Here is a 26,958-nt window from a genome sequence, read left to right on the forward strand (position 1 = left end):
GGCGGAATTTGATAGAATTCTACAAATTTGGTTTTATGCCAAATTTCATCCGTCTAGAGCAAAGAGGTTTTGAGTCATATTTGTCACAGACAAACAGACATTTTTCAGAAATGTATTTTTCGAACTCAGGAAGTTCTGAAAACGTGAAGATTCGTCAATATTTCGAGTTCGAATTTTTTGACGCTTACTATACTTCCTCTTTACTATATATAAGAAACGATTTATAAAATAATCATTACAATACAATAAATGGATTTTTTTCATGTATGTTTCATTTATGGTTTTCCTTTATAAAAGTATATTTGAGGGGAAAAAATTCAAATAGAATACGCACCCTAACATTTCTCTCAACCAAAAGGGATCTTGTATGGGTAAAAGTTCAGGCTTATCTTATTCGACTGCTTTAAAACATACAATGCAACTAACACTAGTCTTCACACCGCTACTCTGTTGCTTGGGCATTTTATGGCTTCTAAAAGGTAATGAGTATTCTTCAAAGAAGCTTATACTTCTGTCGTTTTCCTTTTCAGTGTGTTGGAGTTGGTACTTAGGATAATTTTTATGTTACTGATAAATGTTTCAGGTGCTTTTCAGCGCTTTAAAAACAGTCTTTATGGTGATTTTTTTGTTATTAAAAAAAAATCATTATTTGATTTTCTCTCTGTACGTGTGGCATGCTGAGAAGAAAACATTACTGGTCGATATAATTAATAACTAATCGTTTAAGGCGGACAACTGGTCCAGTTGTGTTTAATTTCAATTGAATCTCTTGTACACTATTTGATGTTCATGATTTTCTCAACAAATATTTTTAAGCATCGGTTGTTTGGTTAGTAGTAAGCATTAGGGACAAACATTAAAGCCACAATATTTTAATAGTATTATAATTATTATCTTAATTATGTACATGAACATCACTAACGGATTCCGATCACCATAGTGCCATTAAAAATTAAATGTCCCGTTGATTTATCTTCTAATTGCATGTTGTATTTCGCGGTGTTGTAACTTCACTTTCTTATTCCTCATTAAATTGAGTAGATAATAAACAAAATATTTCTTTCTAAGTTTTCAACATTTTAAAAAAGGCACGCTATTAAATATGTGACGAAGAAATGTAGATGGGCCTGAATTTCAACACAACAATGAAAAACATTATTGAAAATTATGAACACTAAGGAGAAAAATTATTAGATAATTAAATCAACATCATAAAAATAAAATTTTTAAATAGGACAAAAATCGTATTTCTGGTATAATATTTTCGATAGTTATCAAAGAAAAAAGTTGCTGCTTTTAATGTCACTAATGAATTAAAATTGCTTTTAATTTTTAATTAATCATATTTCTAATTAAAATTTAAAGAAAAATCCTTCCCAGAGAGACCTTTTCACCCTTTAAATTACATTTTTTATTAAATTTGATAAATCTAGCTTTAAACGGTTTGGCTGGAGAGAGTTATCTTTCACACACAACATGTTCACTTTATAATTAGTAGAGATACTCTAGTTCATCGTCTTCATTTACTTCATTAATATTAGTGGAAGAGGTAAGAGGAAATAGGGAGGTAAGAGCACTCTGGACGTAATATGTAATTTTTGTCAAATCGCTATCGGTGGCTTTGCAAATGTAAATTGTATTCGGGCTTGGTAATATTTTTTCGTCTTTTCATCATATATTTCTTTAAAAAATGGCATATATACTAAGTTTCATCTCCACGACGCGCTTTAAGACAGGCTCTTAAGGCGTCTATTTCTCCTTATCCCCCAATCGCTACGCCTCTAATTAATGCACAAATTTTCAAATTTATATTTTAGCTCATATGACAGCGTATAGTTTATATTCAGGTTTATCTTATTTACGTTAAATACACTTTGCTTGTTCATTTTTAGTATAACAAAGTATTTTTTTTAACTGTAGCTTTCATATAATGATGTTTACCCTTTCATTCCTAAAATCATTCGAGTTCAGGTACCTCAGCATAGTGGAACGGTCGAATTTCTCCTTGAAAGAAAAAAAAATCGCCTTTCCTTCTCAAAAATTGCAATGACAGCTGTGTTCTTAAGGAATTGGTTTATAACAAAGGAACCCACGAAACTGATGGTTATTAATAAAATATATATGCTATGACACAAGTCCGGTGCTGAAGAGGCTATGATATCTTTTGCACCTCTCACCTTTATGGAGCTTTTTTTCCATCGCTAAAAACATGAATACAATTTCTTGGTGTGTTCCATCAGTGCACCACTGGTATCTAAGTGATCATTCGGGTGGCTGTTTGGCTCCTGTTTGCAGCCGACAACATCAAACCACCCTCACTCGCTTCCTCAGTGGTCATCTTATATCATTAAAATATTCTGGTGGCTCCAAGTGCTTTGATGTTTGCACCATTTGCACTAAGGTGCAGGCTTCACCTGAACACATCCTTGCCTGCCTGGGGCTTACCAGACGGGATATGACAAACAGTCCACTGATGCTTTTGGACTTTCTTAAGGGGCACAATATCATGGGCCTGATCTAGCCCTACTGATCTTGCGGATAGGCAACAACAACATATTCTGAGATCCTTTGAGTGTCCTCATAAGACCTCTTTGTCAGCTAAATCCATTTTAGTGGGAGTCTTTAACGAACAAAGCACACGCCTCGGGTATGCATTAAATCAGACTTAACGGAAGGGAGGGATTAAATTTGTTTCCAATTCCTGAAGCATCCTCCACTGTTTCATTGAAGGGATGTTTCAGGCCTTTAAATTTTTATATATTTGTACCAACAAATCATATATCATTCAATCATCATTTAAATTCACAAAGAATTTTTCAAATATATTCTTTGAATATTATTTTGAATATATATTTATATGAAATGCACAGCATATTAACAGCAATATGCATTCAATTTTAAAAAGAAAGATATAATTCAAATACGTATATACAAGAACTCTTTTACAAACAATGAGGTGTTTGAACAATGCTTTCAATTATGGAATGAACTATGTTTGATAATTATAATTTAATTGTTCTAAACAATCAAGTTAAATTACTGGTTACTGTGCAAATATTATCTATTCTTGCCTGCATTGAAAAAGGAATATTATAATAAAGCATAATATATAATTACACATTTAAAATATATAGGTTAAACAATTATGCTTCATGGTGAAATTTGGAACTTGAGGGCAACTAAGTGGTTTTAATTATCTACTTATTACATAAAATTTTAACTTTTGCAATAAGTACTTGTTTAATATCATTACGTTTGCTCCAACAATTTAAGTTAAAGTTGAAAGATGCATCTTTTTATGAATATATAGCGAAAAAGACTCATCCCCTAATACCCGAAGGTCACAGTTAAAAGATATTGAATAATTTCAAAGCTTGATGAAAAGCCTATATATGGTAGTCAAGAAAGCAAACCATATGAAAAAAAACTGATAGCGATAAAAAAAATGTGAGCATTCAAATGGAGTTTAAGCAGGTTTCCACTATGAGATAAATACTTCTTACAGTTTCGACGAACATGCTCGATTGTATTTTCTTGATTACAAATAATCCGTAAGGAATTATTGTGAAGTCCGATTCTGTACAAGAAGGTTAGAATAATGATCATTCGGGTTAAAATGCGATTAAAAATGATAATTTCATGTCTGTTTTTTTAAATAATGATGCAAGGGTTAAGATGGAGGATAGATTTTCCAGGATTTCTTGGTATTTGCTGTTCCGAACATTTTCAACCAGTTTTTGGATAGAATTATTATTATAGCATGAAAGATATCTTCTACTGCAATTCATTCAACTCCGTGATGATTTTGGCAAGAAAACCTCCTTTCCATTCCAGTTAATGTTTGTATGCCCCGGAGTCCAAAAGCTTCAACAATGAATACCACAAGAATTAATAAAAAGTGGAAAGACACAACGATGAGGGGAGGAATCAAAATTAGAAGAAATTGCATCTCATCTTGTTGTTGTTTCTTATAGCACTGGCCATGGACAAGCCCACTGTTACGAATACAGCGATTTTAAGCCAGTAAGGGAGCATCTCTTGTTTTTTTTTTTTTTTTTTTTAGTAGCGCCAATTAGGACCAAGAGTACGACTTTCACACATCTCACAGATAGAACAACAACCATGCCCAAACCGGGACTCGAACCCAGGACGCCCAGATCACGGGGAAGGCGCGCTACTCCTATGCCAGGACGCCAGCACAACCACATCTTAAAAGTTTCAACTGATCTCAGTTGATTTTAACATTCTTTTCCGGATTTAGCATGCAACATAGTGAAAACTCAGGTTGAATGGTGTTCTAACCTGCAGTTTTTTTCAAGGGTTGGGTTCGTAGAACATGGAATTTTGGACTATGATGTAGTTATATTTTAGAAAAAGATAAAATTCGTTTTATTTCTATAAAATTATTTTTAACTCTTTCATACATTATTTATTTCAAATATCAATAGCGGTGATAATTTATATACATTAAAAATACCTAGTCGGGCGATTCAGTACTTCACAGAATTCAATAGTAAAAAAGCATTTGTTTAATTCACAATTAATATTTTCTCTTTTTATTAAAATTAACTTAAAGATAGTTTTTTACTAATGAGCAAATAAATATTAGTTCGCATGACTCTTTAACGAGCAATAAAATTTAAGCTAAATCAGTTCAGCATCCTGAAGCCTTAAATTTTGTGAGATATTGTTAGACAGATTAACTTTTAGAACCAATTATTTACAGTTCGGTGTACTTATGAATTTTAATTTGGTTTATTTTGTTTACTTATTTTAAAAGATTACCATTTCAATGAATAAAAATAAAATTACCTATTACCCATCCATTATAATTTAAAGAAGGTGAAATAAAGAAGAATAGACAATGTTTATTTATTGGATTTTCTTTTTTGTGTTGATTTTATATTACCTTCCGCAGTTGGAGTGGCTTAAAATAGCAATTCTGCAAGAACAATCATTGTACGAAAATACTCAACGAGGCTACATCATCGCAATCACGTGTCCAGCCTCTGAATAGCTCTTTCATTTATGTCATAACTTCAGCAAAGCAATTTGTTTATGAATCGTCATTTTGGCATCATTTTTTACTATCATATCTTACTTAAATTTAGAGAATAAAGAATAGAAATACAAATTTTTTCTTTGAAATTTTACTTATTTTACTTTAAAATCACATAAGCAAACAAGTATAAATCGATAGGACAGAGAAATGCAATTTTAATTAGATGCTAGGATTCATTATTGGTACTCCAAAGTAATTTCAGTTTTCACGCCAGTCACTACGAACGCATGCGCAGAAAGGGTCAAAGATGGCATGCCATGGTCCAAAACAATGTCGCTAGACTTTCAGAAGTGTTTACATTCAGAAAATTAAAACATAGCTACAGAAGAACAAATCACTGCCGGAGAATTAGGGCATAATATAAACGGTCTACAATGGAATCAGGCTTCTGATTTCGAATCAGAAGATATCACTTCTAACAATATTTATATAACTTCCACTGTGCTATAAATTTTACAAAATAAGCAGAGCAATACTTGCTTTTATTCTAGCCAGATGTTTATATGTTAAAAAATAGACTGACAAGCACTGCAAAGTAAACGAAGCTGTAGTAAAACATTTCATGCTGCCCATAAGAAAAAGAAAATTAATATTTCCACTTCATAACGATCTGGTTAAAATAAACATTTGTTTGATTTTACGAAACGTGAAACTGATACAACAATAAAGATGACGAATATTGAATTGGAATTGAAGCCATTCCTTCCAAGGTGATGTTTTACGTTTACTTATCTATACTTTTTTATATTTTTTAATTTATGATTGTTTGATTAAAGTTAATATTTGCGTAGAGGTTGAAGTACGTCTGAAAAACACCACAAAATTATTTTCCTAAACGCATTCGTCTATGTTATGAAAGAGTTTAGAAAATAATCGTGACTTGATGGTTTAAATAAAATTGTTAAAGCGATCAGATAAATGTAAGGTTTTTCTATGATCGTGTTTTCTGTATTGCAAATGCTGAAACAATTGTATATTGCAATATGCAATTTCTCACCAATTCATTCAAAGTTATGCGTCTGAAGTATTTTAATACATTTCAGTGTCATGAATAAAGAATGATCAAGCAGGTATTTAATAGATTTTTTTAAAACTCGATACGCTTACTATATGACAGATACTGGCTTTGTAAACCCAGATAAATTCATAAAGTTAAGCGATTGAGTTCTATCAACATCTGTAAGTGATATTTTTAAATTTTTATCTTAACTTGGGTTTAACTATTTCACGGCATAATTACCAAATATAAATGATTAAATTAACAACTCATTGAGGAGATGATTTTAAAAAGATTCATTTAGCTAATTTAGAATCTTACTAAATAGGGATAAAGAATAGTAAAGCGTTAAAAAAGTTTATATCATTCGGGCGAGATATTCATAATTTCAACGAATAAAAAGATAATAGCTACTTTACGATTTTCTGTTCCTGAAATAAATTGAAAAATTTATAATTCTTTGCTAACATATCAGAAGATCGAATAAAATATTTTAAATGAATTATTTAATGATTAATTATGATAATGTATCATAATGTTCTCAACTTATAGTACATGTATCACCAATCGTACATTATATTATTTTTGGTGGCATGATTTGTGCATATGGAAAATGTAAATGAATGTAAATTAACGCCATTAATAATTTGTTTTAATTTTCATCATTCATGTAAGTAGTGAATTTTCTACTATCCTCTCCCCCCCCCTAAATTGAATTGAATGAATTTAAAAAAGGACAATTTATTCCATAATTATATATTCATATCTTCATTATCAAAAAAATGTAAATATGGATGCAAATATATGTATTTCCGTTGAAGATTTATACTTTTTTATATTTTTTTTTAACATAGAATATGTTTTTAAAATTGAAATTGAAGTTTTAAATGAATCACGGTTATGAACCTGATTTACACTTCATATTAATGAACATAAAACCTTACAAATCGAAACTTATTACAATGAAATAGGATTATTCACCACATTTATTCTGATTTATAATAAATCCCGACACAAATTATTATGCATATATACCAATTATTTATTAAAATATATAGTATATTACTATGATAATATTATTATGGAGTAAAGTTTAATTTGTAGATATTGAATAATTTTAGAATAATCTAATCTTAAATCTAATTCTTTTTTTATTATTATTATTCTGACGATCAATAATACTCTATTGAGAATGCATAAATGCTTCGTCTGAAAATGCTTTTAAGATGCAACCTATGTTTTTTATTCTTATTTTTGTAGTACAAAATTTAAAAAAAAATATCTTCTATCATAGCGAGATTTGCAAAACTTTAGATGGAATCAATAAATGCATACTTCAAAGATAATGTTAAGTACCGAGAACTGATTCAAGTGCATGGAATGTGCTGTTCATCGAGCAATTGCTATCTGTAACTTTTAGAACAATTCTTATTCTATTGGAAATTACTTTTTTAATAATTTTTTTGAAAAAGCTGTATTTTATACCAGAGCTGGAATTAATTTCCAATAAAATCTTGAAATCTGTCCAACTCATTGAATATCGTTTTCTCTTTACATAAAAGCTTTGAATATCGTTTTCTTTTAACAAAAAGCGTTGCCATTATTTAAAATTAATCGAAATAGTTATAACATATTTGAATTTTTTATTTACTTAATTCAAATAAAATTATACATTAGATAACGTTTTATTTTTTATATATATATTTGTGATAGATGCGTTGTTTGTAATAAATATACACTTTTACGAATAAATATAAACTTGAAAGAATTCGTTGAAACCTTTCTATCACGGTTGAAGAGTCTAGGAGAGAAAGAAGAAGTTGGAACAGCTTCAATAAATTCGAAGAAAGGAATTGATCCATTTTCACTAATTCAACAATTTATTGGGTTTCCGGGAAAGTGAAGACACGTGCGACTCTTTAAGTAGAAGTACTTCTATCTGTGAATTAAAATACTTTCCGTTTCAAAAATCCACACATAAATCTTTTGGGCAAATTTATTCAGTAAAGAAAGGCTAAAACTTTTAAAAATAAGATTTTTTCTTGGAATTCTTTGTCAGTCTCATTTTACTTTTGACTATTCCTTTTCAATGTGGATTTTCAGTTTCTTTTTTAATCGTACTGTGTTTTAATTTGGAATTTGCGTAATAATTCCTTATATGGCTTCTTAAAAAAGTAAATATTTTCTTCACTATTTTTCATTTTACTATTTTACTGAAAGAAAAAAAAACATGGCTCATTGAAGCATGCGCTAAAATGAGGAGGGTTTTTTTTTTTTTTTAACTGAGAGTAGAAGTACTTAATTAAATATAATGTGACATGGTAAAGAATTTTGAAGTCGCGAATAATTTGTTACATTATAGTTCACATTTAACTATAATGGCTAAAAACACTGTACAAAGATGCTTGGATAAAACCATATCAGCGTATTTTCTCAGTTCTTGTGTTTTTTTTTAAGTGCTAAATGAAAACATAAAATTTTTTTCTTAAGATAGTCGAGTTTCTTGATGCATTATGATAAAGAAAAACAAATAGTTATGTTTTTTTTTCTATTAAAAAGTTTGCACAAAATATAAACAAAGCATAAGATGTCATTTTGCTGACGTATTTAGGTTCATAATATATAGGGTGTTCATTAATTATTGTCGGGGTTTCCGTACCTCATAACTTTCGAATAAAAAATATTACGCAAAAACCGATTATGTATTCGTAAATTACAACTCAAAGAATTTTATTAATGATATTAAAGTGTAAAGATTGCACGATTTGCACTTTGTAGGCATTCAGCGGAAGGCGATTATGTATTCGTAAATTTGCTGAACAAATTTTGACTCGAATTGAGGATGATGAAAATTACCTTCGGAAATGGTTCTTCAGTGACGAATCCACTTTTCATGTGTCAGAAAAAGTGAATAAACATAACTGTAGAATATGGGGCTCGGAGAACCCGCACGATTATCAAAAGTCAAAATCTGTTCAGCGAATTTACGAATACATAATCACCTTCCGTTGAATGCCTACAAACTGCAAATTGAGCAAGCTTTACACTTTAATATCATTAATAAAATTCTTTGAGTTGTAATTTACGAATACGTAATTGGTTTTTGCGTAATATTTTTTATTCGAAAGTTATGAGGTACGGAAACCCCGACAATAATTAATGAACACCCTATATTATACATATGTATTTAAATGAAATGCGCAATTAATTCGTTTTATACCACTGCGATGCAGCATGAATCGACACCATTTAGATATTAGACATATTTAAATTCATGTACTATTTTAGAATTCACTTTTGATTACAAATTTGGATGGTTAAAATGAATTACATCAATTAGAAATGCATTTTAATTCAATGAATGCATTTTATCCCTTTAAGGTTCATTTGAGAAAGGAAACTGAGTTAACTAGCAAAAATTTAAGCATTCAATTAACTTCCATTTCTTAAATTTTATTACTACCGAAACAATTTTGTCATCAACAAAAATCTTATAATAAATATTTTTTTAATAAAACATTATTACTAATAGATATTCCGTAGCCAAGAGTCTATTTGAAAAAATTTAATAAAGTGGCAGCATTTGATAAATTTATAAAATATTAAATCTCCAAACAGATCCGATTTTGAAATAAATTTATTCTAAGATTAACATAAATGTATTTCAGAAGCATAAGACCAGACAAGCATTTTTAAAAACACATTTATTATATTCATATTATATATTCATTTATGTTAATTACAGACTATTAAGAAAGAGTGTCGTTTTCTTATTGTTGAGATGTGGATATATGTTCATTTCTCTGTGTCATGGCTCTGATTATATATTTCTACTGTTCTTGCCTTGCCGTAACAGACAGCGTTGTTCTTAGTGCGCATAAGTATTTGAGACGAAAACAAGTAAAATTTGGATTACAATGATTAATTAACTATACCATGTGTAATTGTAATATTCACATACTCGGAAAAATTAATTTTTTGCATATTTCAAAAGACATTAAAATAACATTTGCAAATTCATCCTTTTGCATCAGCCATTTTCGTTAATTTTTAATTCCTTTCATTCATGTCACTGTTATGCCATTCAAAAGTAACATACTATATGGAAATGGGCATAGCATTCGACTTCTGATGTAAAAGAAATTTGAAATCTGTGAACAGTGTCAAGATTCATATTTTTTACCTTTTAAATGTACTTAAATGGCTGAATTTTTATTATTCTAAATTCCCATTGAATTTATTTAATTTTGATTAATTTCATTATACAGCAATTTAATATTTCTTTTTATTTAACACAGGAGTTCAGAATTTTATATCCAAGAGAATAGACTCAATTCAATGTTTCAATAATTCTTCTCCTTGAGGAAAGAGAAGCCTGATTATTATTCACTGCTCTCAGCTATATTCTCAAACAAAATTAACAATGTTTATATAAAAAATTAATAAATATGAATGTATGGAATAATTTAAAATATAAAATCTGTCTACTTATACAGTATAAGAGATTATAAAGAAATAGAGCAAAATGATGCGTACTTGGAAAAAACATAGATATTATGGGGAAAGAAAAGGAGCAATATAACAGCTACACTTTTAACGAATCTTTCACCTGAGCATGAATTATTAAAATATGAATATAATGTATTTAAAATGAACATTGTAATAAAGGAAAGAGATCGAAAAAATTTCAAAATAAAATGTTTTTGTGTTTCAATCTTTTATTTTTAATATTTTTAAGACAAAAAATAAAGTTTATAAATTTTTTTTTTTTTTTTGCAATATGTTTAAACTGACGATTATTTCTTTTTCTTTTTATTGTTTTTGAGATTCTAAAAACCACCTGCGAAAACAATAATAAAAATGTAGTAGCTTGCCTCGCGAATGGATTCATAACAAGTGATTAATCTTCTCAGTTTCCATGATGTAACGTTCAAGTTCCATTGTTTTTTTCATCAAAGAAAAATGCTTTTTCTGATTATTAAAAATTATTGAGTCCGAATATTTAAACGTGAGTACTTATTTTTTTTCTGTATAAAATTAGTGTTAAATTTTCTCACAAATATCAATTGTATAAAATTTGAAACGATATTTTAACTTGCTTATACAATGTTTTTTTTTAATTTCTTATACGCAAAGCATATAGAAAAAATGTTATAATGGTTAAAATATTAGACTTATTAATTAAAATTAGACGATTACCCCCCCCCGCTATATAAGGTACAAAATCAGCAACAAAAAAATCATTTTTAGAATTATGTTTGTTATACCATGAAGACGATAACACATTACAAGCCAGAATTATAAAATTCGGCAGTAGATTTATGCAACTGAATTGTAGATTTCTAACAAGTTTTGAATAAAAAGTTTCTGTAGAAAATTTGTTCACACGTACAATTATTCAAAAATGTAACGAGTTAAGTCATTCTAATTCGGCATTTGATTGTTTTTTTTCCCTCACTTGGCTTTACACATCTGTGTTAAATTTGAAACCAAAATATGCTACGCTTTGACCATCCAGTATTTCTGTGCCACAACTTCAAAAGGGGATCAAGTTACATAAATGCAATTCGGTATGTGATTTGAATACTGATCTGGTTGGCTTGTGTTTAAATTTGAACTACATCTGTCCTCAATTAGACTGTCGTGCTTCCGTGTGTATGCATGCAAATGAGATAACTAAAAAATGGAATAAGCTAGATAAATTAAATTTGGCATATAGTTTTTACACAATAGTATATTTGTACTTCAAAATTTGGACTTAATCAACAAAGGGAATTAGATCAGAATGTATACTCAACTTTTGAAATACATTATACATTGAAGCTAAATATAATAAAAGATCGGATTTATGCCAGTGAATGTGACAAAAGAGAAATGCGGTGGTAATTAGGGAAATTTAACGTATTCGAAAAAACTGACGTCATTCGGGGTTGAAGGGAAATTCATCATTTGAACATTAGGTTACACATTTGTTCTATTGTCAAGTTTTTTAAAAAAGAAAAATATATAAGTTTCAGCAGTTTTTTTTTTTTTTTTCGTTCTGTTTTTTATTCATATAATTTAAATGAAACAAAATTAATGAAAACGGTATCTTCTTTTCATTTTGACGTCTTAAATTTTCCATTACTTCAAATTTTGTGTTAGTGTTATGTTAGAAGGTAGTTAGTAAGTTGGTTGTATTATCATCAGGAACACGTTGTTTTACCAAATTTCAAAATTTTTGTACATCAGAAAGTGAATGAAAAATCCACTTCAAAAATCTCCCGTTTACAAACATTAAACAAATTAAGTTAATTAAAAGCGTTTTATAATTACACTTCTATGCGATAAATATATTATATCATTTCATTTTTTACATGTTTATTTACATTTCGATTAATATACATATTATAAAATTTTGAGATAATGAAGTCAGTTTGTCATAATTTATATTAATTTTGAATTTTTGACCACTTTTACATTTTTATAATGGATAATTGTGCAGTGACAGATCTATTAATTATATCGTTATACTAACTGATCGCAAAGGCGGCTTGTCAATATTATGAATCATGCTTATCAAAGACGATGCTGAATTTTGGATTAAATATTTAGAAAAGAGAAACATTTTTATCATAGTAATCGTCTAAACATCAAATATTTTTATCAAAATATTTTTCTGACCTTTAACGAAATTCTGCGAACTTTTCTTATCCAAGACTGGTATTTTAGATATCCAGAGTTCCCAAAGAATCGGAGTAATTGAGTCTTTTCACATTTTCTGTGATCTGTAGGATTATCAGTCTGTAATTACCATTCCTGATGTACAGATACAGGTAAAATAATCGTTCTTCTTGATTTTCGTAATTCTTAGTATCTTTTCGCATTTTATACGGTTTACAGAAGTATCAATTATAATTACCATTTCTTATGTGAGATTACATTATTATGTTTATTGATTATTATATCTCTAAGCTTCTTTCTGCATTTCATTCTTTCTACAAGAGTATTGGTCCAAAATTGTTTTTTATTTACTAATAAAACAATTGCGCTTATTGAATAATATATCTCTGAGCATCGTTCCCTATTTTTTCAGTCTGTAGGTGACAATCCTAATATGCGGATGCAAGTAAAATAAGGTCTTCTTGAAGCCTTGATTCCTATAATTTCGAGTGATTTTTCGCAATCTATTTAGTTAAAAAAAATAATCAATTCATAATTGCCATTCTTGGTGTGCAAATAAAATAATTGTGCTTCTTGATTTTTTTAGGAACAACATTGAATTATAAATTGTTAAAGTAATACTGCAATTAACACATCATAACAATTTTTTTCTAGGAATCGCAACATGGATATGTTTGATGTGATTGGCAGCTTCGGCCCTTGGCAGCGGAATGTGCTTCTCATTTTTGTTTACGTTAATACCGTTGGTATTTGGCAGAATTTGGCGATCACTTTCTTCGCTCCCAACATGGATTTCCGATGTGTTGAACCTGCGCAAGAAATCGCCAACGAGACAATTTTCGATAATCAATGTGAAGTATTTGTAGACAATACTTCTGTACCCTGCACCAAATGGGAGTACGATACTTCCTACTTTTCTCAGACGATCGTCAGTGAGGTAAGAGTCAATATCAGAATTCATTAAATTTAGAACATATATTAGTGTAAGAAAAATTATTATTAGTGTAAAAAAAGAATGAAAAATTAAGAAACAAAGTATATTGAAAAATGCCTGCAGCCATTCATAGTTGAAGTATCCTGGTGTATTCCAGAAATACTCACAAATGACTTTTAAATTAAAAAGAGTCACAACTATATTTGGCAAAAATCTCTCCAAATGTTTTTAATTTTGGCGACTTTATATTAATTTTAAGTCTTGCCGTAATCATTATGACTTCCCTACTGAAATTGATACTCACATTTACAAAACAATTTTCATATAAAAATTGCTTTTTGTATTATCTTAAGACTAAAGAAAATTACCTTTTTAATAATTTAAATCTCATTTTCGAAAAAATTTTCAAATAACTTTAATAACATTTTTAATTTTATTTGATACACTATCTGAAACAATGTTTTTAAATACTATAATAGAATTCAAACTTTCCATTAAAACATTCAAGCACGTGCTTTTTCCAATTCTTAAATCTGTAATAAGATTTTGATTTCATAATATTATACACTTTGTAATTTGCAGTACACTGATTTATTTTAATTCATGTGTTTTAGTCGTATCAAATTACAAAGTGAGATGCTTTTTTTAAAGAAATGCATTCCATTTTAATAATTTAACAGCCTGAAACCAAATCTATGTGTACAAACTAGTCGCTAAAAGGGGATAGTACGTAGAAAGATACAAGGGACCGACCGCATTACTGTCAAATTATTAAAATATTGAATTAAATAAGGGCAAAATCCGAAAATTGCTTTAATAATTATACATTTTTCTCTTCTTTTATAAGCCTTTTTTTAAAAAAAATAAAACATTCAACTAATAAAAAGTGAAAATAACCCCATTAATCATCAACTTACTTATGAATTATAATGAATTTTATTACAAACAGAAAACTTTAAAGTGTACATTTAATATCTCTTTTGAATTTCGAGCTGAAACTAACTGTGTCATATCTTCTCGCCACAAAGAATTAAACGATTTATTAACAATCTAAGAAAAAAATGGTGAATGATTCCGAAAATTGTTCTTAATGTGTTTTGAAATAGAAACCACTCTATTTCCGCGCTCGCATTACTAATTGATAAGGCAAGAAATTATGCCCACATAGAAAATATAACTTACAGACCATATACAGTTTATATATATATATATATATATATATATTCGCCAATCTTAATGCTCGTTAAAATTTTAATAATTAAATATCTTATGCAATTCCTACTTTAATAGCTTCTTCATCATAATATTTTAAAACTTCAAATTTTGATATTCATATAATTCACTCATAATACTATAAAGGCCTTCAGTCATAACGTAATATGTATCTCTCTCATTTTCTGTTAGCTCCCGTAGAATTTATGCCTTAAATTAAAGTGGAAAGGATTAATCTGCAATTAATATAATAATATTTTTTTTACTGAAACAAAGCATTTTTTTATAATATGATTACTGAAAACAGAGTCACTGAGCATTTAAATCTTATGGGCACTAACTAATATCTTTCTTAATTTATGTAATATCTCAAGAATTTGTCAACAAAATTTTCTCAGATTCATCATGAGCAGATCGATTCATTAACAATGTTTAATTTTAAATGCATCAAGTACTAAGAAAATAAAATGAATCGTTTAAAATTATCGGTCGAAAACAGGTTTAAAAAACTACTTAAAAAACGATGTACTTAAAACTATAAGCATATACAAAAAAATATATAACTAACATAAATACAATTTACTTACAAAAGCATGCAACTAACCTAAAAATAATTTAAATCATCCGTTGATAATGGTTGCCATGTCAACAGTCAGAACACAATGCGCATGCGTGAATTTTCTTCGCCAGTTACGATAACGCAAATGCTTGAATTTTTCTACGCCAGTTGAGGTAACGCTATGCAGATTAGACATTTTTAATTTCCTTTATTCTGTTTTATTTTAATTCAAAAGTACTTCAGAATGAATTTGAAAGATCGATTCATTAGCAATGTTTAATTTTAAATGCATCAAACATTAAGAAAATAAACAGAATCATTTGAAATAATCGGCCGAAAAATCTTAAGCCTAGCCTCGTTAGAATGGGAAAAAAACTGAATCCTTACTCATTTGGCGGTGGGGAAAATGAAAAGATCTTTTTTTTTTTTGCGGGAAAGTTAGTTTTTAATTAATAATTAAAATTCTAATTAAAAATTCAAAAAAGGGACCCGGGTGCACATTTCCGACCTCAGAGGTATACATGTATCAAATTTGGTAACTGTAGGTCAAACGGTCTGGCCTATAGAGCGCCAACACACACACATTGAGCTGTGTGATTTGATACATTTCTTTTTTCGTATATTTAATGGTGTCTTGAAATAATAATTTTCTTATGAATATTTTTTAAGATTAATTATAAAAGAATTTTTTTTAAGGAGTTATTTTTTCTCATCGAAAATTGAAATCATCATTATATAAGTTCAATTTCGGATAATGTTGTGATGGCATGTCATAATAATCTTAAGACATTTCAATGGTGATGAACATACATTGACTAAAAATTCATTAGTATTTCAATAAATGAAAACATTTTCGTTATAATTAATTATTTTATTAGCATTTTAATTGAGATAAATCACATATGTAATTTCGTTTCCAGAAAAGAATTATTCTACAATTAGGATAAACATTTTTATTTTCACTTGGCATCAATTAACAAACATCTACAAAAGTATCTGTTGTTATATATTTAACCTTTCATGTTTAAACAGATAAATATGTATATAAGTAATTTGTAGTAGCTTGTTTTTATATTGATATTTTTTAATGATTGGTTGTATTCAGGTTGTATGTGTTTTTCTCAAATTTATCTGTCTTTACCTAATTCCTTTTTACGAATAAAAATGCCTTGTATCACATTTTAACAACTCTGTTAATATTTTTTGGTGGTGCGAAACGTATAAATTTATTCCTTTACCTGCTATTGATGTATGAGTTTTATGGAACACTACGTTTTACGTGTCAAGTAACCAGCCAATTTAATTTTCTGGGAATCTGATTGCAAGCATCCTCAAAAAGCTTTCTTGTTAAATACAAAAATCTGAGAGATGATCACAAGCCTGATATTTCACTCATATTATGCTTGTTCAACCACGTTTAATTTAGACAGTAGTACCAAACAAGTATCTTTTATCACCTTGTCTGGAACCGAGCATGACAGTCAACACTTCTTATTCAAAGACAATTGATTCATGGGTTCTCGGTACGAAAGTACTTAGCTAACCAATACAGCGCTGATACAACGGGCATATTATCGAACCAATATTATGGTCGTGTGCTTATCTCGTTTTGTATCATATGCAAATTCATCGCTTAGACTAACAGAATAGTTAACAAATAATTATTTATTAATGATGCGCACACATGTGTCACATTAGTTATTTCTTCTATCATTTGTAAGTATTGATGTATGTGAGTCACAATAGGATTATATCCACCGGCATTTATTAATGATGCACATGTTTCACACTAGAGTTATTTTCCCTGATAAATAATGTTGAACAGAAATTACATTAGAATTACTTCCACAAATATTTATTTTGGCCGTTTTCCTTAATTCATTTTTTAAAAAAAGAAACGAGGAATTATCTGTGAAGAGTAGATTATCCTTTTAATCAGTTTACGATGTTGTAAATTCTATTTCACTTAAAAATACTAAGTGCGTCGAATAGATATTAAGACACCTCTAGGCACTCTAAGAAGATCTCGGCTCCTCTGACCGGCTTCTCTAAGGTCTACGCAGAAATCTGCCACTGACGAAATGTCTTGTGAAATAGAGGTGGGTGCATAGATACTGATTAATTGAAAGAAAAATATGGAGAAAAAGTTGCATTATTTTTGTATTATGATAATGTATATAGATTCGAATACTCTTTGTTCACTATGTCAGGAGGCAGACAATACGAAACGTTCAAACCTCTGTACAGAAGTTTGGAAGAGACCATTGGAAATAAGACGTATCAAATTTCCCAAGCAATTTTTCAGTTAATACTTATTGGGTTGCCTGGGTTGTAAATACTTAATAAGAAAGGGCTTTCAAAATTTTAATAAGGTATTAATCCAAAATTTAACGGTTTTTCTTAACAATTTTGCAACATATCGCACAAAAACTATGTTTTACAGTTTAAAATTCAGAACATAAACATTTCAGTGATTCCAATTATACATTCCTGCAATTTTTTTCTCTAATTAAAATAAATGTTTAAGAATATTTTTAAGTATATTTCACAACATTTTTCATTGATTTAATTATTGGATTTATTATTCTCTCTGCACTACTGCGATATTAAATACATGTTTTTGTTTACATTTTTATAATGCTTTACAATTAAGAATAAATTTTAAAAATCAAATAAAGTTATAAGAATCAAACCTGAAATATTATCATTCTACGATATTTTGGGCTAGAGGTTCGAATCTCGTTTATGTTTTTATTTCATATGCATTACCTTTCAACAATTGAACGATACACTTCTCTGAAAACGTTGCTAACTCCGATTTCGGAAAACGAAATGAAAAAAACGAAAAGCCTTAACTTTCAGACACCTTCCCTCTTCCTATCAATAACCTTCTAACAAATTTAAAATGATAATTTTTTCAGTGGGATTTGATATGCAGCAGAGAATGGTTAGTGTCCCTGGCCAAATCTGTTTACATGGTGGGATTTCTCATTTCTGTTGTATTTTTCGGCCAACTCTCGGACAGGTGAGAATTTCATATACTTTTTAGAACACATTATGTATATCGTGAATCAGCTGTTCTAATAAAATGTTATAGCTGTTGTAATATGTCAATATAGCAAATTTATTGGCATAACAAATTGTATAGTTGTAAAATGCACGTAATATCCGCACTCATCGTGGGACATTACCTAATTTCAAAATCATTAGAGACAGACACATACTTTCAGTTGGAAAAAGGCTTTAAATGCCGTAAAGAACTATTTTTTATGTTATTTCAATCAATAGATGTACTACCAAAAAGTTAAACAATTTAAGTTTTTAGATCCCTACCCTATTAACCATATTTAGTAAAATATTTTTTTCACATGCAAAAAATTTATACAATAAAAGCTCTACTTTTCACCGACTAAAACTGTACAAGTTATGAAACATTCAATATCACTATTTTGGGCGGATCACTATATGGACAACAGCCGCCTCGAGGAAGATCCGTTAATCAACAGATGACATTTCCTTGAAGCAGTCCTTAATTGTTCTAATATAAAAAAGAAATTCTCACTCAAAAGTTTTTATTAATAATGTTAAAGGCATTGGTTAGTTAAAAAAATAAAACAACTCAGTTTATCTTATTAGCATTTGCAGGATACAATTTTTTTTTATTTTACTTTTTTTTCTATTTTTACTTTCGTGAAAGTGAAGTATACAAAAAAGAAAGTATTGTATCATTATAAAAAAACTTGAACTAGAGATTTGGACTTAATTTCTCGTTTCAGATTTCTCTGAATCTCATAAACCCAATTTTTGAACTGTGTCTGTCAATAAAGATGATAACACAAAAAATCTTTGAACTAAATGGATGAAATTTGGTATATGGTCTTACGTCAAATTTGAAAAATTCAATCATATTTTGTATGAAATCTATTCATAAAAAATTTGTTCATTTCAAGTGCAAATGAAGATAAATAAAAAAAAATCTGTGAAGCTAAATGAATAAAATTTGGTGCACAATTTAAGTATATTAGGTATATACATTACAAATCTGAAACTAGATTTTTGAACGGTTGATCAAAATTATTATCATTAAGTGAATCTGATGGCAAATACAATTATTTGTGCTTGATATGACTATAAAAAATGTTTTCGTGCGTTTTATTATGAATTTATCGAAATAATCCGATAGCAGATTTTAAATTTATTTTTTATGAAATCCTCTTATTGATGCGATATTAAGTTTAGATACTTTAGCACAATTGACAGTATTACTTGTAGTAGAAGGCACTAAATATATATATATCATGCTTTATTTTTCAAAAAATAATAAAATAAAATAATTTTATGACTGTATATTTAGCAAATTTTTTCCTCAATTCAATTGTGCGTTCTAGAATTGCTTTTGAAATATAAATAGTCCGAGTTAGGATAATTAAAAGCTATTTTTGCAGACGTCCCCAGTTTTTTTTTCAATTTTTTAATTAAAATTATCATGGAAAAGTTGAAAACTGACCTATATCGTATATGATTGTATAATCATGTTCTGCAACGTTTCTTTTTCAGTATGGGTCGCTTTCCTGCTATCGTTATTTCTTACGTTATCACGGTTGTGAGTATGATGTTAGCCCTTCTATCAAATTCTTATACTATGTTCCTGATCTTGAGATTTCTACAAGCCTTTGGCAGAACGGGACTCACCACTGTTGGATTTGTACTTGGTAAACACCTTTTAAATTACTTTTTTACATTCAAATCCCCTGTCGTCAATTCATTTAAATTTTAGATTATAAACTGTCATTAGCAAACATGTGTTTACCTGAAAAAATTAACTTTTTGATAAAAAAAATTTTTGGAAGAATAAAATTGGTGTTCTTTTACAAAGGATGGACCAATACTTTCCCTTTTGTTGCTAAATACAACTAAAAGAAGAAGAAAAAAAATTGAAAATAGGAAGTCATCAAGACAGTCATAAATGGTAATTCGTAATAAATGCCTGATAATAGATGGTTTAAACTTCCTTAAAGCCATCATAAGATGACAAAATTTGAACATAAATCAGAAGGAAACTTGTTTATTTGCGTTCTTAATAAATACATTAAGTGACTTCTGCTGGCCACAAGGACAACATAAGTACATTCACGGATGTGCCACTTTTAGTAAGGACTGAGGCCATTACTTTCTCAGTTTGAATCTTAGACACTTTCTTTAATTAATACTGGCTTGTGTGATGTACTTGTAAAATCTAGAGTCAGTAAAAAGATTGAATAAGTAAAATATGGAAATTGTATAGTATTGAATAAGATATCTAAATCTCATATTATTTCTTGCGTATGCATTTCATGGAGATATGCCGAAGATTCTGTCTTAATACCTAACTTGTCAGAAAAACATACTTTTACTTTCCTGTATAAGTGTATGATTCGAAACGGATGTCTTCATTTGCCTATAACAATAAATGAACTGTCCATTTCATTATTTTGTGAAATATTTCCTTCAGAGAATGATTCACTTAATAATACATTGATATAGTTTGAATATAATCCACTGTAGCTTGAATGTAGTACATATGATCTAAAAAGTCGTATAGAACAATTATTATACAAACTTACAACATTATATTATTATTACAATTATTTTATTATTATACAAACTTATTATATATATTATTGAAATATACAGGTGGTTATCAAAATAATGGAAACACCTTAGATTTATAAGGAATTCTTTATTAGTCTGCTGAAGGACCCCCTTTGGCATGTAATACAGCTTGGATTCGACTAGGAATCGATTCATACAAGTGTTGAATAGTGTTCAGAGGAATATTTGTACCATTCTTCCCTGGAGATATTGTGGAAAGATGCTGGTTGAGGATATTGATTCCGTATTGAACGCTCTAAAATAGAGCAGAAAGGTTCAATTATATTTAGGTTGAGTGACTGTGTATGCCAAGACAGATGTTTAACTTCATCTTCGTGTTCATCAAACCATGATTGGACAAGTCTCTCTCCATGGGTAGGTGCATTATCATCCTGGAAAATTCTTGCAGGAAACAAAGTTAGCATCATAGGATGGACCTGGTCAGCTAAAATATCTCCTTACTTTTCCCCAGTGATCCTTCCTTTCAGGGTTGCGATTAGTCCAGCAGAAAACCACGACATATCATGATAGATCCACCTCAAGGCGTGTGAGTTGGAAAGAGAAAATCACGATCGTATGCTTGTGCAGGTGTCCTCCAAACGTGCACCCGTCCTGTTGTAGGTAAAAGTGTGAAACACGATTCGTCAGATCATATTGCTTTCTTCCACTTATCAATCGACCAAGTTTTGTGAATGTGACACTACTGTAGACGACGTTTACCATTAACATCTGTGACAAGTGGATTGAGAATAATTGCTCTGCCATAAATGTTCTGTTTATGAAGGTACCTTCTAACTATAATCACTGACACTGGAGAATCCAGGTGGGTATTGAGCGCTGCGGTCACTTTTGCTGCAGTTGTTCGCTTTTTAGAAACTAAAATCCGATTCAATACCCGTGGGTCTCTTTCACTGAGCTTCTCTTTTCGCGCACTATTTTATTTTGCCGAGCTTGTCTTGCCGCACGCTGTGTGTATGCTGTCATGACTTTAGACACCGTACTTCTAGAAATGCCTGAATGTTGGAATGTTTCGATCACACTTGCTTCAACTAGACGGGCTCCTATAATTTGGCCTCTTTGAAAATCTGGGAGGTCCGACATTTTAACTTTTTGAAAAAAATCTAAGAATCACAGAACTTTAATAAAGCTAATACATACTACCAGAATATATACATTGCTATTTATAAAAAAAATGTTGGCTCTTATTATATTTTAATGCTTGTCACTTTTAATGCTTGTAATAATGTAAAAATGTCACTTTCATTCACAGGTGTTTCCATTATTTTGATAACCACCTGTATATTATTGAAAATATATATTTCAATAATATAATTAATATTATATATATATATATATTATTGAAAACTTATTACACATATATATATTATACAGTCGATTAAATTATTACAAAATTATTATATTACCAATTTTTATGTATAAAAGTAGTCCACCTTAAGCAAAGTTTCAATTAAGTACAATGTATTATGATTGTTTTACATAAATATTTATAAATTTCCAATGTAAATTTATTATTTTTGTAATTTATAGTTATGGAAATGGTAGGACCACAGCATCGGACAGAAACCGGAATCGCCATCCAGATAGGTTGGGCCCTTGGTTTTGCTTCGCTGGCTGGTGTTGCTTGGTTTTTCCGGCACTGGTTTTGGTTCCAAGTAGCATTGTCAGTGCCGATCCTGCCACTACTTCTGACTTGGAAGTAATCATCTTCTATTCATATATATTCATATATTTTTTTTTCTCTCTCTCTGTTTATATATATATATATATATATATATATATATATATATAATCACTGAACTTGTCAAATTTTCTAATTTATGACTGCTTATTTTTTTCTTCCTGCTTATAGATTGGTACCTGAATCTCCTCGTTGGTTATTAATGAAAGGAAGAACAGAAAAATTGGAGGAACTGTTGTTAAAAGTAGTCAAAATCAACAGGAGAGAGGTTAAAGGAGACTTAAAGGATCTACTGACAAATAATAGCAGTGTTGAAGTGAGTAATAAAATTTTCAAAACCTCATATTACAGTACATGTTTGATGTTATTTATAATTGGGCTCTTATATATTATAAAATATTGTATTTGTGTTATTCTCACGATTCAATGAGGAAAGAAATTCGTTATGTTTTATTTTTATATAGTGACACTTGATTAATTAGAGGCTTAAATTCGAGTTGTCAAAAATATTCTAATTAGGCGGTGTCTTAAAAATTAGTGCAATAAAGAAAACAACTTCTACTTTAATATTCGCAGGAAAAATTTATTTTTAATGTATAAACATTTTGATAAGTCATATATAATTTTTAAATTAACTGTAGATAGCTTCAATAAATAGGCAATAATAAGAAAAATGAACGATTAAATTATTTCGTAAATAATTTTTATAAAAGAAACAGAATAAATTGATACCTTGAATTCAACAATTATACCAAAAAATAACCCTTCAAAATAACCAGAACAATTCGATTCTAATGTGTTCATATTTTTTATAGAAATACATCCTTTTATTTTTTTATTACATGTATTGTGCGGCAACAAAAATCTAAAGAAAATTAAAATCTTTAAAAAAAATTTCTTTAAGATCACTGAAGATACACAATACAGACGTATTTAACTTTCTAAAAATATTTGGAATTCAAACAATTTTTAACGCATCTTTTTGTTTTGACTTCATATTGATCAAAATAAAATATATTAATTTTTTTTTTACATTATGTCAATAAAGAATTCAATAAATCAGAAAAAATTCGAAATTCTGAAAAAAAAAAATTCCGAATGAAACAAATTTTATCGGTATTTTAAAATCTTGAGAATTTTTTTTAATTTATCAACAAATTTAAATCTTTTTTAAAAAAATTTAATAGTTAAAATCAATAAATCCGAAATTTAATTATTGAAACAGTAATAATAAGTAACAAAAAAAATTCTGTTTATGTATTGTTGCTCGCAATTTAAAAAATTGTTTATCAAAATTAAATTTAGCTAAAATCCGCAAGCCAGGTAACCTTCATATTGCCAATGTTGCTGAGTCGCCAATTCAGTCTTGCTTTATGACTTATCGATTTCGTTGGCGATAAAAAGAGGGGACTGGTTATTGCATTTGTGCCAAATTTAATTTTAATACAGAAATTTTTACATTATAGAGACGATATGTATACTCCTTTTTGAATGCTCTAAGTTAAACAGATGCCTGTCTGTATAAAATCAAATTATTGATGAAATTGTGAACTACAATTATGATTCACGTTCATTTTTAACAATAAAATTTCTTAATTTTTCAGGAAGAAAAAACGAAAAATCGTACGTTATTTAGCGTGCTCAGATGGCCTACAATGAGAAACAGGACTTTAAACATGCTTTATCTTTGGTTTGTGGTGTTTGTGTTTCATGCATTTAGATATTATTATAAATTTTAAAAAAATAAACATTTCCATTAAAAATTAAGATTTTACAATCAATTACTACTAGTAATTATTTCCTTTATCTCTACTAACAATAAAAGATAATGCATGTATGTGTGTTGGTGCTCTACAAGCCTGACCTTCTGATCTAGACCTACTAAACTTCGAGCATATTTTTAAGAGGATAGAATTATGCATGAATTTGATACAGATGAGAAATCAGAAAAATTTAGACTAAAATTATTAATAATTCATTTAAAAGTACGAATTTTATTTAAATGTAATAGAGTATTCATTCATTTATTCAAATGCTCTGTCATTCTTCTTTTAATATTTCATGGAATTTTTTTAATGTAGTTTTATTTAAGCCATTCTAAATTTCAAAGAAGATGTAAGAACATTTATACTTTTTTTATAATGGCTTGAAAATAAATTCATGTGAAATTACTTTTACTATAGAATTTTTTGTGAAATACAAAATTCATCTTTCCCACAGGATGGTAAACTCTTTTATGTATTATGGATTGTCCTATAATACAAATGATCTAGCTGGAAATCCATATCTCAATTTCTTCATTGCCGGGGCTCTGGAATTTCCTTCATATGCTCTCCTCTATTGGGGCATCAAGAAATGGGGTCGCCGCCCTACACTGATTGCCCTCATGATTGCAGGAGGTGCTGCATGTGCTGCTATTCCAGTGGTGCCGTTAGGTAAGTTGAAGTTTTCGTGTAAGATCAACAGATCATTTTAATAAATCTGAGAATCATGGCAAAATTATCTTAATGTACCATTGGCGTAACTAGGAATTTTAGCTCCTATGGTACAACAAAAATACTTGCCTAGTAAAATAATTTATGAATATGCTAAAAAATAAAGATATGTCTTTTCTCTGATTAAAGCCTTGCAATTTTACAAACAAGAAAACTTTCCAGACCTTCTCAAACTAAGATCTTTGCAAGTCGATTCCCGCTACTGTTGATCACATATATGATTAATATATTATATTGTAAAAAATATTTTTCATATACATTGTTTGATCTCTTAAACGTAAAGTGAAAAAAGTAATATATTTTTTATTCTAAAGTATAAAAATGAAATAAAGGAAATCAATATCCATTTCGAAGTGCAATTGAGTGTACGATATTTTTTGTCAGTCCGTCTTTAGCCAATACAAATAAGCTCGATGGTTTGCCCACGTAAGAACATGCCACGTGTAGTTGTCCGTGTGAAAAACATGGAGTGCCCAAATCTAAGCCGCAAATAGACATCGTTTGGCCTTGCGATTTATTGATTGTAATTGCGAATGCCAATCTAATAGGAAATTGAACGCGTTTGAATTCAATTGGCACGTCTGTGAGAATCATTGGAATTCGTGGCAGCAAAACATTTTCGGCTCGGAATTTGCCATTCAAAATGATGGCTTCGATAACGTTTTTCATCAATTTTTTAATGGCCAGTCGCGTGCCATTGCACAGCCGTTGTGGGTTCAAATTCCGAAGCAAAATAACCGGAGATCCAGCTTTCAGTCGTAGGTTTGGTGACATGCCTGGCAAATCCAGTGAGTTCAAAAACTCTGTTGGATCATTTACAGCTTCGTTAGCATCGCAAATTGTATCAATCGATTTGTATGATACCAAGTCGCCTGGCAACGACTGCTGTATCTTGAAGTTTAAATCGTCGACGTCCACATTTTTTGTTGCCAAAATGGCTCTTTCTGCCTGCCAGGCATGATTTATGTATTGTGTGCTCAATGAATGAAAATATGCGGTCAATGAGAGCATTTTGCGAATCAACGACAGTGCAGACATTTTTGGACAATTTTAGACAGCAACTTTTCCATCGCCGATACCTAACAATTGGTCCGAGAATGTGTCACCAGATGTATCTTGTAGCATTTGGACGTGCATGTTTATTTTTAAGTGGACTTTTTCAACATTACGTCACAGTAGCGATGATTTCAAGCAAACGTTGATCTCATCAGCGTACGTTGAACGTGGATAGGGACACCCTAATTACCTAGCATTAAGAAATATACTTTACGACCTATTCTCATACCTACCAAATACGCATAAAAAATTTCATAAAATTCGGTCGAGCCGTTTCGGAGGAGTACGAACACAAACACCGTGACACGAGATTTTTATATATTAGATATTGTTACGAAGCTTCAATTCCACTAAGTCCGTAAAGTCACCGGGTTCGCTTATAGTGGGTGTAGGGTGTAAAAACAATCAGCAGGCCTTAATAACGAATGTCAACGACGTTTATTTACACGAAGAACACGAACACAAAGACGACAAATATGCAGCAACATACAATACAAATACACAGATATACAAATACAGATACAACAGCCTTCTACAACAAACAGTAGCCCATAAGTAATAATAACAACCACAGCATATAAAGAGGCCAGACAGGATTCAGCAGAAGGAAGGGATCTACGTAGCTTCACCCTACGATCTCTCCAAACTTC

The 26,958-nt window shown here is 29.6% G+C and overlaps 1 protein-coding gene across 7 annotated transcripts in view; it reads left to right on the plus strand.

Annotated features, from left to right (window-relative positions):
* Positions 1–26,958, plus strand: part of LOC129981847 (organic cation transporter protein-like) — a 58,828-nt gene that overhangs the window by 20,928 nt on the left and 10,942 nt on the right. For 4 of the 7 annotated variants that reach the window (XM_056092883.1, XM_056092879.1, XM_056092881.1 and 1 more), the window contains 7 exons: positions 13,377–13,659; positions 18,349–18,452; positions 19,985–20,139; positions 22,607–22,775; positions 22,929–23,073; positions 24,362–24,447; positions 24,978–25,192. In XM_056092883.1, coding sequence (XP_055948858.1) covers positions 13,387–13,659; positions 18,349–18,452; positions 19,985–20,139; positions 22,607–22,775; positions 22,929–23,073; positions 24,362–24,447; positions 24,978–25,192 — 1,147 coding nt within the window. In that variant the 5' untranslated portion in view covers positions 13,377–13,386. Of the gene's footprint in view, positions 1–5,431; positions 5,773–10,935; positions 11,068–12,845; positions 12,875–13,376; positions 13,660–18,348; positions 18,453–19,984; positions 20,140–22,606; positions 22,776–22,928; positions 23,074–24,361; positions 24,448–24,977; positions 25,193–26,958 lie in introns of those variants that run through there. The other 3 variants (XM_056092877.1, XM_056092882.1, XM_056092878.1) reach the window with 3 other exon arrangements.

The sequence above is a fragment of the Argiope bruennichi genome, chromosome 8, assembly GCF_947563725.1.
Source record: "Argiope bruennichi chromosome 8, qqArgBrue1.1, whole genome shotgun sequence".
NCBI classification, from domain to species: domain Eukaryota; kingdom Metazoa; phylum Arthropoda; class Arachnida; order Araneae; family Araneidae; genus Argiope; species Argiope bruennichi.